Raw genomic sequence first — 16,467 nt, forward strand, 5'->3', positions numbered from 1 at the left:
TCCAATACAATTCTGAAATGAGCATCTTTCTTATGATGGTTAAGCTTGACTGTGTCAACCTCATCAGCTTGGGATCCATCAGGGGATTGGTGGAGTACACTTCTGGGTGTGTCTGGGTGGGTCATGGAGGCATGGCCTTGGGTGCTGTATCTGGTCCCTGGTCCCTTCCTCTTTGGCATTACTCCCTGCTGTGTTTCCCAGCCATCATGAACTGAGCATCTTTTCTCCACCTTGCCCTTCTGCCACGATTTTTCTGCTTTGGATCTTCCAACCATGGACTGAATCCCCCGAAACCCTACGCCAAATTAAACTTCTCCTCCTCCTCCTCCTCCTCTAAGTTGTGGGTCTCAGATATTATGTCCAATAACAGGAAAACTGACTCATACATGCTTCTTTATGAAACCTCAAAGTTGTAACAAATAAAGTGTAAAACCAAAGGCAGCATGCCCTCAGGTCAAAGCAAACACACAAACAAAATCCAAAGCCAGTTCTCCTTGTACTAAACAGGTAAACTTGACTAAGAGACACTGGATGGACGACAAAGCCTGCTATGCTCCTAAATGTCCTAGGAGAGTGTGGCTTAGTGGGAGGATCCCCAGAGCCAAAGTCCAGAAATCTTTTACACTTGTCAGGCTTCAGCCATGAATCAGCCCTTAGGCCTTGAGCAAATGACTTTAATCTCTGACACCTTGGTTTCCTGGCATTAAAAAAAAATAATAATAAGTGGAGAGACCTCTCCAATCACCTTCCACTCTAAATTCTATGACCCTGACTTTGTCACTGATGATACAATCCTCACCCTGAAATATCTGAAAGGAGGCCAGCGTTCCAGTGCTTTCCAACTAGCGTAGGGGGGGTACATTTCAACCTCCTGCACCATGCTGATGCTAAAGACAAACACTGTAAAATATCTACCCTTTGAGATGCAATTTAGAGTAACTTCTTAAAATAATTTATAATAAACAATTTAAACATGTTGCCATATTTTTGTGCAGGCATCCTTCTGTTCTGTAACATAAAAAGCAGGCATGTTAATTATATTAGTACCAAGAGTCATGATTCAAGCCCAAGTCAATGAAATTCTAGATGAGCTGATCCTTCGCCCACTAATGGAGTGATGGCTGGGCTGGACTGATTTTTATGATCTCTATGGTTAATGTATTTCTAATACTTATTATGTTTTTATTATTCGTAAAAAGCCTGTGCTCTCTGAGGTCCAAGGGCACTGTCTGCAAGTGAAATCTGGGAGAGAACCTTTTCTTTCATTAGCAAATAAATGCATCCCTGGGACCTTCATTGTGGCCTTAAATCCAAACCACCTATTCTCTGGCTCAGAAGTTTTCAGCGAGCTTTGTCATTAAGCAATTCACTTTGTCAAGCAATAGGGTTATGCCACACCCCACCCCCAGATGAGCACTGTCTTGGGGGAAATGAGTCGGTTCTCCACAGTGCCACTTTTCACAGGTGTGTTCCATCCAGGATGTCACTCAGCACACTCTGACAGTGTCTCATTCCCTACTTCAAGCACTGCCCTCCCTCCCTCGTGCCTGCAGTCACAGGGACCTGCCCCAGCCCAGGCTGAACAGGACTGTTTAAAAAGCCCCTCCACATTTCAATGCTGACTGCAGCCTCTGTCTTGATACTGCAAAGGATGCAGTGAAGGCTTCCCCCAATTCTTGTGGGCTCCCTCACCTACCCTCCCACTGCACTTCCTTCTATGGACCCTGTGACTTTGTATTTGCCCTGACAATACGGAAGACTTAGATCGCAGAGAGGTGGCGGCAAATGAATAAGCCATCTGTCCCTGTCCTTCTGCACGTTGCCACTGTCTAAGCTAGAGTTTGCTGATGGTTTCCAAACCAACAAGAGGACAGCATCAGACATTCCATGGGTTCAAATTATTCTGACCTATTTCTTTTTGACGGAGAAAGGGTTGGCATTGTTGCTTAAAGTGCTCCTGATGCGTGATGCCTACAACTTTCCAAGTCCCAGTATCTGTGAGGCAGCCTTTTTCCGAGGGTCTTTTCCAACTCGTTGTCTTGTAAAACTGAATTCATCATTTACTTTCCATGCTCCTTTATGTATCAAAAATAGAAATCAAATGACACTTCTAACCCAACCCTCAGACACTGGCTTCCTCTCATGCTTTTGTTCTTTGATTTATTTCCCCATTTCAGTTCATAGACAGTTTTTGAGCTGTAGGAGAGGACCACCATGCTAGTTGTTGCCATGGATACAGGAAGAGCCAGATGTCAAAGAGCACAGGGCCCTACACCCCGCGAAGCCCTCCATGATCTCACATCTGACTTGGGCATTTCTCTGGGCTCCTGGAGCACACTTGCAAACCCTTCCAAGCAGCCATCACACTGTGCTCTCATCTACAAGTTACATGCCCAGCGCGCTGTCCTCTGAGGCCTTCAGCATCTTCCAGAGGCCATGTCTTGCAAACATGCAAGCCCTAGATCCCAAGGAAGCACCAGGCACAGGGCAGGTGCTCAAGAACCCTGCAGTGAAGTGAATTCAAATAATCATAGACACAGAGAAGCAGAGCCTGAGTCAAAAGTCATGTGTCCCATAAGGAAAGGAAGAAGCTACCTCACTTCACTTCGAGGAGGAGCTACTTTGCCCTGGGATTAGAGACTTCTTCCTGAAGCAGCTGGATTCTAGGCTGAGGCTACCAAACAGCTGGCAAGGTGGGAGGGCAGAGCACTGGGGAGCAGGGCCAGATGAGGATTAAGCTTCCACATGGGGAACAGCATGAGCTGAACCACAGAGAACAAGGGGGTGAGGTGCTGCTTGTGCCTGCCCACCCCTCCGCTCCGAAATGAACAAACTGAGACAGGAGAATTTACTGGGAGCCCTAGAAAACAAGTACAGGCTTTTGGGGAAGCACTTTGTCAGGTACACACCCACAGCCAGAGGGCAAATTTAGAGCAGGTCTCTAGAGCCACTGGGTCCAGGCTAGTCTCAGCAGCTGGCTGTGGTGCCCTGTCCTCATTGCCTCAGGATGGTGGCTTCCTCAGGCAAGGCTTCTAGGGCTGCCTCTAAGAATGAAGGCCCCATCCCACTTACCCAGTGGTAAAGACAGGAATGCTTCATCTATTCTACCACTCCTAACTCTTTGTGGCCTTAAACGCTTAACAGCGCAATCCTTTGAATCCTTTGACAAAAAGATGTCCAGCGTTTCCTCCAGGAAGTCAGCAAAAACAGAGCGAAGATAAGCATGCTCCTGGGGCCTCTGGTTCTGACCACTGTCCACAATCTACTTTCAGGTGGCGCTGGACTGCCCAGCCCAAGGTAATAGCCCCTTCGTGAGGAGTTTAGAAAATAGCTTTTGATCTAGAGCCTCTGGTTATTCTCAGGAAACAAACATTTCTAAAACTGCTTTGACACTGAAAACAAGGCATTCAACTGGGTGGAAAGAGGGCAAGTAGGGAGTTAGAAGAATGTACAGAATTTGTAATGATTAAATTCGTGTATCAATCTGATTGGACCCAGATATTTGGACAATTGTTATTCTTGATATTCTGTGAAGCTGCTTTTAGAGAAGATTTTCTGTGTGTATGTGTGTGTGTGTGTGTGTGTGTGTGTACAGGACTGAGATTTGAACCCAGGGCCTTCTCAATGAACTACATCATCAGTCCTTTTTTTATTTTTCATTTTTAGTGTCTCATTAAGTCACTAAGTTGTCCAGGCCAGAGCTTACATGTGCAATTCTCCTACCTCAGGCTCCCAGAGTGCTGGATTACAGGCCTGTGCCACCACACCCAATTGAGATTCATATTTAAATTAGCAGATTTTTGAATAGCACAGATTGCCCCCGCATAATTTGAGATGCCTCATTGCATTGGTTAAAGATGGAACTGAACGAAAGGCAGACCATCCAGGCAAGAGGGAATTCTGCCAGCAGACAGGCTTCAAACATTGTCTCCAACATCAGTTTTCTTCGGGCCAACAGCAGATGGCCTTTGACTTGAACTGCAATTCTTCTTGCACATTCAGTCCATACTCACCAAGACCCCACAGCTGCATGAGTCAATCCCTCCATCTATCCTGTGGTTCTCTCTCTCTGTGAAATTCTCACTGACCCAAACCTCCTGGCCTTGAAAGACAAGGTCCATGGAATCTAGTAACGCCCAAGCCAGCAGAGAAGCTGCCATGTGGACACCTGACACGCACTCACCTGCACAACAGTCAGGGTTCAGTTGGTGAACAGTTGGTGCTTAGCACCATTGCAACCTTGGTGACAAACTTCAAGGAGGGAGCCATGAAGTGGCCAACAGTCAATCATTGTCATGAGGAGAGAAGATGAGAATCAATCCTTGTAACAAAAGAAGTTTGCAAAAATAGGAAGCTCCACCAATGTAAAAATAAACATTAAAAAAAAAACTTCCCAGAAAAGAACAACATCTAAGAAGAGCAAGCTTAAGCTCCATCACAAGCCTCCTATCAACTTGGAATTGGGAAATATCCCCTCACCAAAGCACATCTGACAGGAGAGAAATAAGTCCCATTACCCAATGAGAATGGTGTGGAAATAACAGAATTGCCTTTATTTTGATGGATGAGCTAATAAAATGGTATAAAAATTATTAGAAGCAATAAAATTAAATCACCAAATACAGTTCTATTTGTTTTGTGCTATGGGGTGGATTCTTGCATTGAGTGGAAGGTTGGACTATATAACTTCCAATTTTAGGAAACAATACAAGGGCAGAAACATGATGATGATAATCTTTTATTGCTGGCAAGCTACTTCCAAGCCACTGTAACTGCCCTAACAACAATCGCAAAAGACCATGGAAACTTAAGTAGACACAAAAAAGATAGACCACTCCCCCACCCCCACCCCCGCTCTTTCCAGAAGTAGCTCTAGTCACAAAGACTTTTCTAATCAAACTAACAGTGTGACCTAAGGTGTTAGGTCCTGGAATGAACATGATGATTCAGCCTGAGCATTTGCTTAGACTCACTGAGACATAATTACACTGATTCAAATAAAATCACTGACCACAATTTCCTTATATCCACAGGAAGCAAATGCAGAATCAACAGCAGCCAAGACTCCACACTGCAGGAACAACTGGCACGGAGGTTGGGGGCGGAGGGGAGGTGACAGAGCAGGAGATGTGAGCTCAGAGGTACCCAGGGCTCTTCAAAGAAGCTGGTGCCCCTGATGAAGAAGAGGCACTTGCCTGGAAATGACCACTAAAATCAGTGTGGTTTCTTCACCCAACCTTTTGGGTTATATTTGCATTTTGGTAAGGTTTGCCAAGTTACCTGCCAGGTGCTTACCACCTCTCAACCTTCCTGATGCATCAGTTCTAAGCTCCAGGTAGATCCCTGTGGCTGCCACTGAGTCCCTGGCCTGGCTGCATGCTACACCATGCACGCATGACCAGGCCATGATGACCAACCACCTTATACATTCACAGTTTCCCCATCAGGGACATCCATTAGGGAAAAAAAAAAAAAAAGCTTCATTACATCTTACCCTTTTGCCAGTCAAACTTTCCAGAAATAGCCCCTGTTCCTCATCCAGGCCACTTCTTTTTTACCAATATTGTGTCTTTCAGGGCCAGGGCTTTAGCTCAGTGGTTCTGCCACCTGCCTCACAAGCGCAAGGACCCAAATTCAACCCCCGGTACCAAAACATACAAAACATATCTATTGTGTCTTTCAGAGCTAAGTGGGACTCCAAATGGTTTGTGGGGAACGATGAGGCTGCACTCGGGGAAGCTCTGCACACCTCCTATTTCAGGCCACTCGGAAGCCCTCACACAGTCCCGCCCTGTGCAGTGACTCTCCCAAGCCTCTCACTCTTCATCTTTTCCTGGACCTCTTTATCAGACAGGCTTCCCATCCCTAGCTTTGACTCATAGACGTATCCCTCACTATTTTTCCATAAAATGCAATGGTAAACAAGGCGCCTTCTGGAGAAAGACGCAAGCTGGTCCACACTGGCAGAGAAAGGACGGCAGATCTAAAGGCCAGACTTAGCTTGGTAACAACAGCCTTCTCGGGCCTCACCTCCTGGCACCCCACAGTCCCTCTCCCCTCTCCAAAAGGCAGGGACATATCTTTGGCTTGCTTTATACCTTTGTTCCTTCTCAAACATTTAGCAGAAATTATCATTTCCACTACTCTCTTGGGATCCTGCCCACATCCTGAGTCTTCTAGGTAATGGCTCATGGGGAAAATAGTATAGTTAAGCACTTGCAATTGCATACCTAAGACAAGGAAATCATGGGGTTTCCAAGATAATAAGGGCAGTATTTAAAAGCTTCCTCTAACACCCCTTTTACCAGTTAACCCTGTTCTCTTTGCTTATCAAAGTTCACACCATTACCGAAGGTGTCACAGTTGCCCTAAGAATGAGTCAGACATGAAAATTTCCCTACGCTGCCCATAAAGTCTGCCTAAAGCAAACTAAATTCTTGTTTGAGTCTGAGGGGCCCACTTTTGATTACCAGAAGTATATACGTATGACTAAAGAGAGGAAAAGGTGCCAGAAATGGAAGGAGCACACGGTGAAAGAAATGGGTGACCCTAAAGGACCAGGCCCTAGAAGAAGCACTGGCTTGCTGTCTGGGGGCCTCCAGGTGAGGCCTGAGGTCCATCGGCCAATGTGTTACAAGGGAACTACGGTGATGGTCTGACTCCTGGATTCCTGTCACTAACCCGAAACCAGGAGGCAGAAGAGGAGACTGCACCCGGTCCCTTGTCCCGTGTGACCTTCCTTGCCCTACACCCTACTGCCAAAGAAAAGCGGGGAGAGGCCTCAGGTCTACAACAGCATTTATGAGACTGGCTCCAGAAAGATCAGAAATAATGGGTCAGCTTCTCATCCCTCCAGCTTCTCCATTCCTTCTGCTACTTTTCTTTTTGTTTCCGTAACTTGGTTAACATCACTAGGGAAATGCGAAGCATCAGGAGAGAATCATCATATTTATAGGCAATGGCTCCAACAATTGATATTTAAATGACTGGGTTCACCTTTTCTTTCATCTGTTTCTCCTGATTCTACCACCACATGAGGGTATGACTTCATTCCAAAGCACGATCTATCACTGCATAATCTTATTTCAATTACTTTTAAAATTATATGGAGATTTATATAGCTATATGTTGCAAACTAATATACAACTGAAACCAGGAATGGGGAAGATTTTTTCAGCAAATGTGCTTGGTTTGTCCTCTTTCATCCTCACTTACACGCACAAGTACATATGTACGTAGGTACTTTTTCATATAAACACATATTTAGAAGCTATCAGGTGTCCCCTTACCTCTGATGGCTTCGTGGTACATTTTCCCTTTCCTGAGCACTCCAAGTCATTTGTACGGCCATCCCCTGGAACACAGGTGCTGGCCTTCACCACCAGAGTTAAACGCAAAGCCACGATAGATTTAGTGACAGAGTCATTCACAAAACCTGAAAGAAAATAGGACAATAGGAAATGTAAAATAAAGCTCTAACAACAGTTGTTCTCCAAGACTATCAATTTCATTTAGGCCGCTTTTGAGTCTGGCCAACAAAAAACAAAATGGCAGTGAGGTGAAGGAATAAAGCACAAGGCTACAGTCCATTCAGACATCAGGGCTTTAAACAGACCAGACTCTCCAAGCATTATGGGAAACTGCCGATGACAAAGGAGAGGAGTGCCTGGCACTTTAGCCACCATTTTATCTCCTTTACATTGGTCCTCCCCTTATCCAGAAGGGACATTCTCTCTGGAGCCAATTTCTGTGCCCGATCTTAGAATCCACTCTCTGCTTTGGGACCTGGTCTTCTCTCTGGAAGCAACTTGCTGCTGTCACTCAACTCTTCCTCCTCTGGGCTAGTTTGCATACTTGAAGCTGCTGGAAAAAACCAAAGGCCCTACCTTGTTATCAGCCCTCTGAGGCAGCTCTCTGTGCCTTCCTACAAGGGCATACAAATAAAGGTACACATTCTACATTGGGTTTTTTAATGAACACTTGCTTGATCACCAATCTGACCTCACAGTATCACTTTTATACACCTAGTAAAAATAGGTGGTTTTGGCTACTTGATTAAAAAAAAAGAACTAATCATAGTTGAATATTGATTGCAGTATCACTGATGTATCATATTTGTTACTGAATGATCTTGATATCTAGTATAGTAATTTAATAGCCATAAATATGAAATAAATTGATGAATAAATACAGGCTCAGTAGAATGGACAAACCAATACTTAAGTATCTTGCATCGATGACTAAATAATTTCAATAAAGCAAGTATCTTTTTTCTAATAAAAATTCATTTAATTTTTATTTCAAGATAAAACATTGCCAGAACTCACTAGTATGACAAGAAAGTAAGTACAATATCCTCAGTGCTGTTCAAGAGTAAGAGCAAGTCCAACAACCTCGTGATTATGAAGCCATACCCACCGATACTTTAATGACAAAAGATTTTTAGCAGCAAGGTGGCACCTCCTAGTGCCAATGAGGAAATATAGAAGAGAAAATAATTTATTTTAGAACAATTTAAATAAATTCTATTACCACGCAAAAGTATATTTGAATCCCTACCTCACACTATACATAAAAGTAAATATGGATGGCTTAAAGAGCTAAATATGAACCAAACCTCTACATTTTCAAGTGGAAGATATAGGAAGCTATTTCACTGATCTTGGGGTAGGGAATTTCCTAAACAAGATACAAATAATAACCCATAAAAAAATAGATCAATCTATTTAACCTTATCTAAATGTAAATTGCAAGCAAATACTCACCATAAACAAATATAGTAGACAAGACATAGACTTGGAAATGAAATTTGTAATGCTTTAAACCAGTACCTGATTAGCTATAAGAATATAACAAGAGTTCTTTCTGCCACTTGCTTTTTTCTCAACATTATTTATATTTACATAAATATCAAAACCTACAAAGCAGTAATAAGTACTATTACATATACATATATGCACAATAAATTTATATATAAAGATTCATGGAAAGAAACAACCAGAAAAAGGAGGTTTACTTCTTTTAAAACAATATATTAAAATGCAAGAAAAATATTAAATCTTGTCCGTAAAGAAGTCCTCTATTTAGTGCCATGGCTTTATGTGTTTTAAATCTTACCTAGCCAATTTTTATTTATATTATGTATTATATTTCAGGTAGCACAACAAACAATAAACAGGCTTTGACAGGTTAAAAAATATAGTATCCTGACATCCAGAATACACAGACTCAAAAGGTCTCTGTATTTTTCTAATAACAGCATTTTGCCCTCCCCATATCAAATCCTTTCTTGTGATGCAGACATATACACGCACAACTATATTTATTTTCATACATATGTTTCATTAAAATATTGACAATAACAGAAAACGTGTTAATTGACCTTGCTTTTGTGGCAACTAGCACCATCTCTTCAAATGATGGTCACTTAAGAACGTGTTGCTTCTCTTGACAAGAAATTATCAACACTCCACATAACTTTCCGTGTTCTTAATTTAGAATTCCTTATACCCTCGGGCGTTGTGCATTCCTAAAACCCATTATTGCAGACATATTCAAAATGTTGTTTGACACAGTAGCATTCATTTTTTCATACTTTTAAATGCTAAATGGAGAGCAACTATGGAACAGAAATACAGCAGGTCTTGGGTCAAGGGATGAAAGGAATTCATGCTGTCAAGGGTCTGTGGGCTGGAATTCCAAGGTGTGAGGATTCCTAGAGATCCCTTTGACACCAGTGGGTGGGCAGCAATGCTGGTGACATCATCTACCTCCCAGAACTGCTTCTAGGAGCAATGGGAAGCGAGTCTCCGGGTTGTACCTCTGTACTATATTTTTCTGAGCATTCTGTCGAGCCCTACTACAGCTAAGCCAATTCCCCACATGCTGTGCAGGATTAGGAGTCAAGTGTCCCTTCCCAAAGTCAAAGGATTGAAATAAAAGGCATTTATTAATGAGAAGAAGGCCTGGTGAAGGCACTGTTTAGTGGGTACCAAGCATGAGAACACACAGGAGCAGTATGAATGGAACCAAAGCACAAGGATAAGGTTTGAAATGGAACAAACCAAAAAATATAAATACAGACGAAGGGAGCCCATCAAGGAAGAACCCAAAGAATCATCCTAAATGAAGGCCTGATGTGTTCAGCCTGCCCACACTGGCTGTCACCCAGTGCAGGTGGGTCCCTTCCTGAAAGGGTCACATCCTCTTGAAAAACATCCTGTGAACGACCATAGATCTCTTCCTGGTTTCAATCTCTAGGGTGTACTCTAATTTCTCCTGTGAGCTATGTACTGACTGGGAAAATGAAAAGCTGTCAGACGACTGTATTCATCAATGAACGACTTGTAATTAGTACCTTGATTATATAGGAGAAAGACTCCTACATCACCCATAGATGGGTATGTAAGACAATGGGTGAATATGACTTCAGGCAAGATTCTAGATAAATAATTCCTCTGAGTTATGCATTAGGCAGGGACCCAAATAAGGTGACCAAAGAATTTATTCTCAAAATGAGAACTGTTTAGAACAGAAAGGGAGTGCTTTTTATAATTACACCTAAATATACAGTAAGACAATATGGTCCCCCTACTCCTGATATCCTAAGGAATAATATCTGGGGCTAATGAACAAATGACTACCTCAGTACCAGGGAGAGTCTTACAGGCAGGAGAAAGACTCAAAAATTAATTCATTCAATTCACATGGATCAGAGTCACGATGGAGAACTAATAGAAGTCAGAGCAAAGTGGGGACACTCTTCAGCTTCAGATGTGGCATTACGAGAAAAGGTTCCCCTGGTGTCTCGGTGGAAACACGAGTCTGAAGCAGAGTGGTATTTTATGTCCACAGAGAACTGGCTACTTTCTTCCTCAGATTTCCTACTGAAGCCTTTGTTGTGAGTCGGCTTTGGGGAGGAAGGAAATGGATGGTTTAGGCAAAAGTGTCTCTCCCATAGAGCTTTCTACATCTTCATCAGAACCCTGAACTGTGTAGAAACACAGTTCTCATTCAGTTATCCAAACATTTCTTGAGTGAGCCCTTTTCCTGGATTACTCCTTCTCCCAATCTCATAACCACTGAGATGCGGCTCAGATCTCACCACATTCATCAGCTCCTCCTCGGAGTCTCAGCCCAGCCTGAGCTCTACTGTGTCTGCCACACTCCGGGGCACCTCCTGTATCTGTCCCTGATTACCTTCTGCCTTGGATAGTTTCTTATCGTGCCACCTTTCCTGGCACTCCCTTGAGGGAAGAAACAAGTCTTAGCCAAGTGGTGAGTAAGAGGTCAAGACACAAGTACATATGCTATGGTCAGAGCAACAAAGACAATTCCCAGAAAGGAGCTTACAGAATGTTCTGGCACCCACAATGCCCACTGAGAATAAATGTTTACATGAGTGTACAAATTCCAGTTTACTAAAATATAATCGCTTATCAGCTTATGACTGACTACCCTTAGTAAAGAAATGAAGCCTGAAATGGATACATATTGAAGATATACTCCTAAGTGAAATAAATAAGGCACACGTGTAAATACCAAATAGTTTCCCTGGTTTGAATAATCTGCAATAATACATAAGATCCTAATAAGATTACTGACATTTAGAAATGGGAAGAAAGGAGCTAAAGGTGTAGGGAAGGTGGGATGGGTAGGGGAAGGGTAATAAGGGAAAAGAAAAAAGTGTGAGAAAATGAAAAGATGAAAATAAAGTGTTTGTAGATGGGGAGGGGAGGAGGGTATGAAGGGAGGGCAGGGGTAAGGGGAAAAAATGAGAATCAAGACTTGTCATGTAGAGGTACAAGATCCCAACAATGAATGTAACTGTACTGTATCCCTAAAATGTACCAATAAACTCAATTAAAGCTGAAAAAAAAAAAGAAATGAAGACTGGCAGAATGTTGGGATGCCACCAGAGGTCTTATTCCAAGTGACATTTTACATAGAAAATAACAGAGATAAAATCAGTCATCCATAATTATAGAAGCGTTTTTCAGCTGGATCGAATGGAATACCTTTGCTTTGTTCTCCAGCTTCACATTATACTATTTTAAAAATCCATATCATTTGTTTGCTCACAAAGCATTTAGACTACATCATGCTCTACGCTTACTCTACATAGAAGAGGCTTCCTTTAAAAGATTATTTTTCAAATTCTACCAACTATTAAATTTAGTTGTCTCGCAGTAATTCAAAGGAGTACATAGTTAAAAATGCACAAAGTGTAGTTTTCTACGTGATTTGCTTCTATTTCCCCAGTGAACAAGTACTGAGCTCACTTTATAAAGAAGGCACCATCCTGGTGTACAAAGATGTGTCACCTTTGATTTCTGCCACTCAAACCTTCAGTCAAAATTAGCGGCTCTTGGAGCCAGGGATTTAGCTCAGTGGTTACGCTGCCTGCCTTGCAAGCGCATGGACCCGAGTTCAATGCACAGTAACAAAAAAAAAAAAATAGTGGCTCTTAACTAATGCTGAAACCAATAGCTTCAAAATCTTGCAGCAGCATTTGCTAAGTAGATATTCCCAGACTCCTATATATGTGACTGGGAATCAGTGATCTGGATGGGGCTTCTGGCCAGTGAGTTTTGAAAAAGATTTCCAGATTGACTCAGATCTTTCCAGTTAAGAACCATGAATCTAGCAGAAAAAAGTCTAACTCACATAAATAATAGTATTATCAAGGTGACAATCACCATAAATTATAAACCTCTGCGTGTGCCTGGAAGTACATTTTATTCTTCTATTTTTGAAACCCAAGTAATGGATATTTAGACAATGTTTATACTCCCAACCCTATCATAAGTTGTTCTTGGAAACAACTCTTGAAAAGATGTCTCTGTTAGCTTTCTTTGCTTCAGAAAGTATTGAGTATTACTAAACTATTAATGAAATTTGATCTCTCCCAATTAAGAATCTGAATTAAACTAGGAATCCTGGACAGTGCGGCAAGCTTAGCAGCCATGGAACTCTGGCTGCCTGAGGGTTGCACTGCCTGTTGGAGGCTGGATAGTACCTGTGGCTATGTCTTTTGCCTATTTAAAAAAAAATCATCTTTTTAAATAAAGAACTTTCTCTGCCATCTATATTTATAAGCCCATTTTGGTGGGGAAAAGGAGGAAAGGAGCTCGATCAGATTCTAAATTTGTAATGAAGGCATTTCACTAAGTGTAACTGAGAATTTTTTAATTCTGTTTTGCAACAGCACACCACACATGATCATGTGATTCCTAATGGTGCTCCCCAGTCTCCTAACCTGAGTCAATGGGGCCAGCACGCTATCTCCAGCAATATCTGCTCACATGATGAGGATATCATTGCAGGACCCTGCTTGCTGCTCCCTGGGATGATGTCTGAGGGAAACGCCAAGGCTTCTCATAGGGAAACTCATTTAACTTCATCAGAGGGCAGAGCAAAGGGTCCCAGGAAACTCCTTATGCCCCACCATTGGACCTGAGCTCCTCACAGGGTGGGAGCAGGGAAGAAGAATCTGAAATTAAATAGAATTCATTCCAAAGAAGGAAGTTCTTTGGGACTTTGTAAGTGGTCATTGGAGAGTTGTTGAAAAGCTAGTCCGATTTCTTTGACATCGCTCTCAAATTGATGGACACTTCTACCACACTCATAAGAAATGCAGAGCATGTAGGCATCATTTTTCTCTTCCTTAAGGTGGGAAATCAATATATGTGGCATAAGGGGTAGCACAGAAAGGCTCATCCTCTCATTGAGAACTCTACAAAGCACAGGCCAGGCCAAAGCTGCAGAGGGGCGCTGAAAAAGCCTTAGCGACATTCTCAGGGCTGCCTACAACAGGCCTCAGCCAGCCTTGGCCACCTTCACTGACCGCACCCTTTGCACTGACTACAGAGCCCCACTGCGTGGGAGGCAGCGGGGGCAAACAAAGCCTGACAGAACCGAAAGCATGAAAGAGAGACGGGAAGAGGAAAGCAGGGCTCAGTGGCACACACCTGTAATCCCAACATTTTGGGAAGCTGAGGCAAGAGGGTCATAAATGCAAGCCTGGCCTGGGCAACTCAGTGACTTAGTGAGACTCTGTCTCAAAATAAAATGTTAACAAAGGGCTAGAGATGAAAGTCTGTGTGGAGGCCCTGGGTCCAGTTCACAGCATGAAAGAGAAAAGGGAAAGAAGGAAAAAAATGAAGAAAGGAAGGAAGGGACGGAGGGTGGATATCTGTATGATTTTTCCATTATGGAGAAAAGATAAGATTTCTACAACGTGAAGAACATTAAAAAACTACATCAGACCGTTGACAATATTAACATTAAAGTGGGAAACTTTGGTCCTTAAAGAAAAGCCTCTCATGGAATCCACGGAGTTTAAACCAACATTTTACATGCTGGAAAAGAAAGGAAGAGAGGGAAGGAGGGAGGCCCGAGATGCTGAGATGTTACAGGACTTAAGAGGCTTGCTTCTATCTGTCACACAAATTGGGTGATTTCTCTAAAGACTTTGTAACGGAGGAAAACCGCTATGATTTAGATCTGGGATGAGTTCAGATGCGGGGCTTTTGGAAGGTGACTGGATGATAGGGCTGCTACATTCCTTCGTGGATTAATGAACTGATGAGTTTATAGCTAAATGTGCTGTTAGGAGGTAGGGCTTGGTTGGACCAAGCAGGTCACTGGGGCTGTAACCTAGAAGGGGAGATCTCCCTCCCGGGCTCCTCCTTCCTCTTTCATGGCCACCATGATGCAAGCAGCTTTACTGTACCAGACCCTTCCATTCTACCCTTCCTTCTCTGAAGCCAGCATATCATGGATGAAAACATGAGCCTAACAAAATTCTCCTTTAATTTACAGATGTGGAGTGCTTTGTTCCCACAATGAGAAAGTCACCGAGACAAAACTTTTGGCAAAGATTATCCAGGGGTCTATTAATACCCTCAAGGAACAGAACTAGTTGGACAACAAAAGCTGGGTTTCTTTCCCTCCCTCCACTTCTCCGCCCCTACTTCTGCTTCCCTACACACTGCTCTTGCCTGCAACTCCAAATGGTGCTCATTAACACAGTAATGAGATGTTCTGAAATCATTACCATCCTTTTAAACCAGTGACTTTGCCAAACCCATATCCCTTGGTACAAATGAGAAGTAGAAGAGGTTCTGGTCATTATCTTAGGAATGCAATGGTCAAGCCTCAATTAAGGCACACAAAATGGCTGGCTTCAGGCCATTAACTGTTTATTTTACTGCCTGTCTTCTTTAATATTAACGTTAAAGAGTCTTAAATTGACTTTGTAGTTAACACCTCATTGGGATTAATAGCAAATGGGATTTGCATATCTCATTACAGTCATTTGGCTAAAGACCACTTTCTTTTCCTGTTAAAGGGAAAGCATATGTGGAAAATAAAAATTCTGACCATAAACCCTTGAACAGTGTATCTGGAAACGGATTATGCCAAGTTTTCCTGTTGAGACTCAGAGAGTCATATGGCACCAATCTATAACTTATAAAAATTGTTCACCATCCAAGAAGTCCTGTGGCTGGCACCAGGTAGGCAGGGAGGGTTTCAAATGTCCAGCTGGAGACCCAGGACCCTTGCCTTAACCTGGTCACAGGAAAAGTAAACACTTGCAAGCCCCACAGTTCCTTCCACAGCAGCAGGGGTGACACTACACACCTGAACCCATCTTTAAGAAGATAAGATGAGGCTAATGCGAAGCTTCGTAAACCAGGCAGGATTCCCTTGGACTTCTGACCCAATACTTGTAGTCTGGGAAGCAAAACTTGAGAAATAAATTGTCTTTTGACAATTTTGTTCCTATTGGGGCAGGGACAAAAAGAGACCTTGATTCTGGAAGCCAGCTTGAGCCAAGACCAAGTGTAAGGCAGCGTGTTAATAAAACAGGAGGTACTAATGCTTCTTGGTCACAGGACCCAGGCCAGACCAGGGGAGGGAAGCAGGAAGTGAGCACCTAATAGGAGGTCAGGACACTCATGTGTTTATACCTTGAGGCCACATCAACCACCAGGTAATTTTATCTTTTCTTAGCAATGCTTTTTTTTTTTCAATTCCCATCTCAAAGGTTGTTGGTGGCAGTTGCTTACTTGCTTGCAAGCCTTGATGCTTGAAGAGATAAATTGCTTTTTGTAAAATTCTTCCATATAGAATACCTCATTTCCTGGGAGTTTCTGAGTACACTATGATCAAAAGTGCATTCTGAATTAGGAGACACAATGGCACCTAACAGCAACAATCCAAACATTTTTACTTTTGTCACTCACCTAAATCATCAGGTAGATTATTCTTAGCCAAGTGACTATGGAAATTACATGGTAAGTAATATTATTTGCTCTAAGGAAAAATATTGTAAGGATAACGTGAAGATATTCTAGAAAAAAAATACAATCATCTTGCTATCGCCTGAAGACAGACGGAGCTGTTTCCAACAAAGGTTGCTGTCAAATGGAATGATCTTAACTACCACCTTCCCACTTTGGC

At 42.6% G+C, this 16,467-nt stretch overlaps 1 protein-coding gene across 1 annotated transcript in view; it reads right to left on the reverse strand.

Moving 5' to 3' along the window:
• Positions 1-16,467, reverse strand: part of Dner (delta/notch like EGF repeat containing) — a 195,230-nt gene that overhangs the window by 152,884 nt on the left and 25,879 nt on the right. The window contains exon 4 of the mRNA XM_010608136.3: positions 7,290-7,435. Within this exon, the coding sequence (XP_010606438.2) occupies positions 7,290-7,435 (146 nt within the window). The remainder of the gene's footprint in view (positions 1-7,289; positions 7,436-16,467) is intronic.

The sequence above is a fragment of the Fukomys damarensis genome, unplaced genomic scaffold (assembly GCF_012274545.1).
Source record: "Fukomys damarensis isolate Sample0158 unplaced genomic scaffold, DMR_v1.0_HiC HiC_scaffold_16, whole genome shotgun sequence".
Taxonomy (NCBI): Eukaryota; Metazoa; Chordata; class Mammalia; order Rodentia; family Bathyergidae; genus Fukomys; species Fukomys damarensis.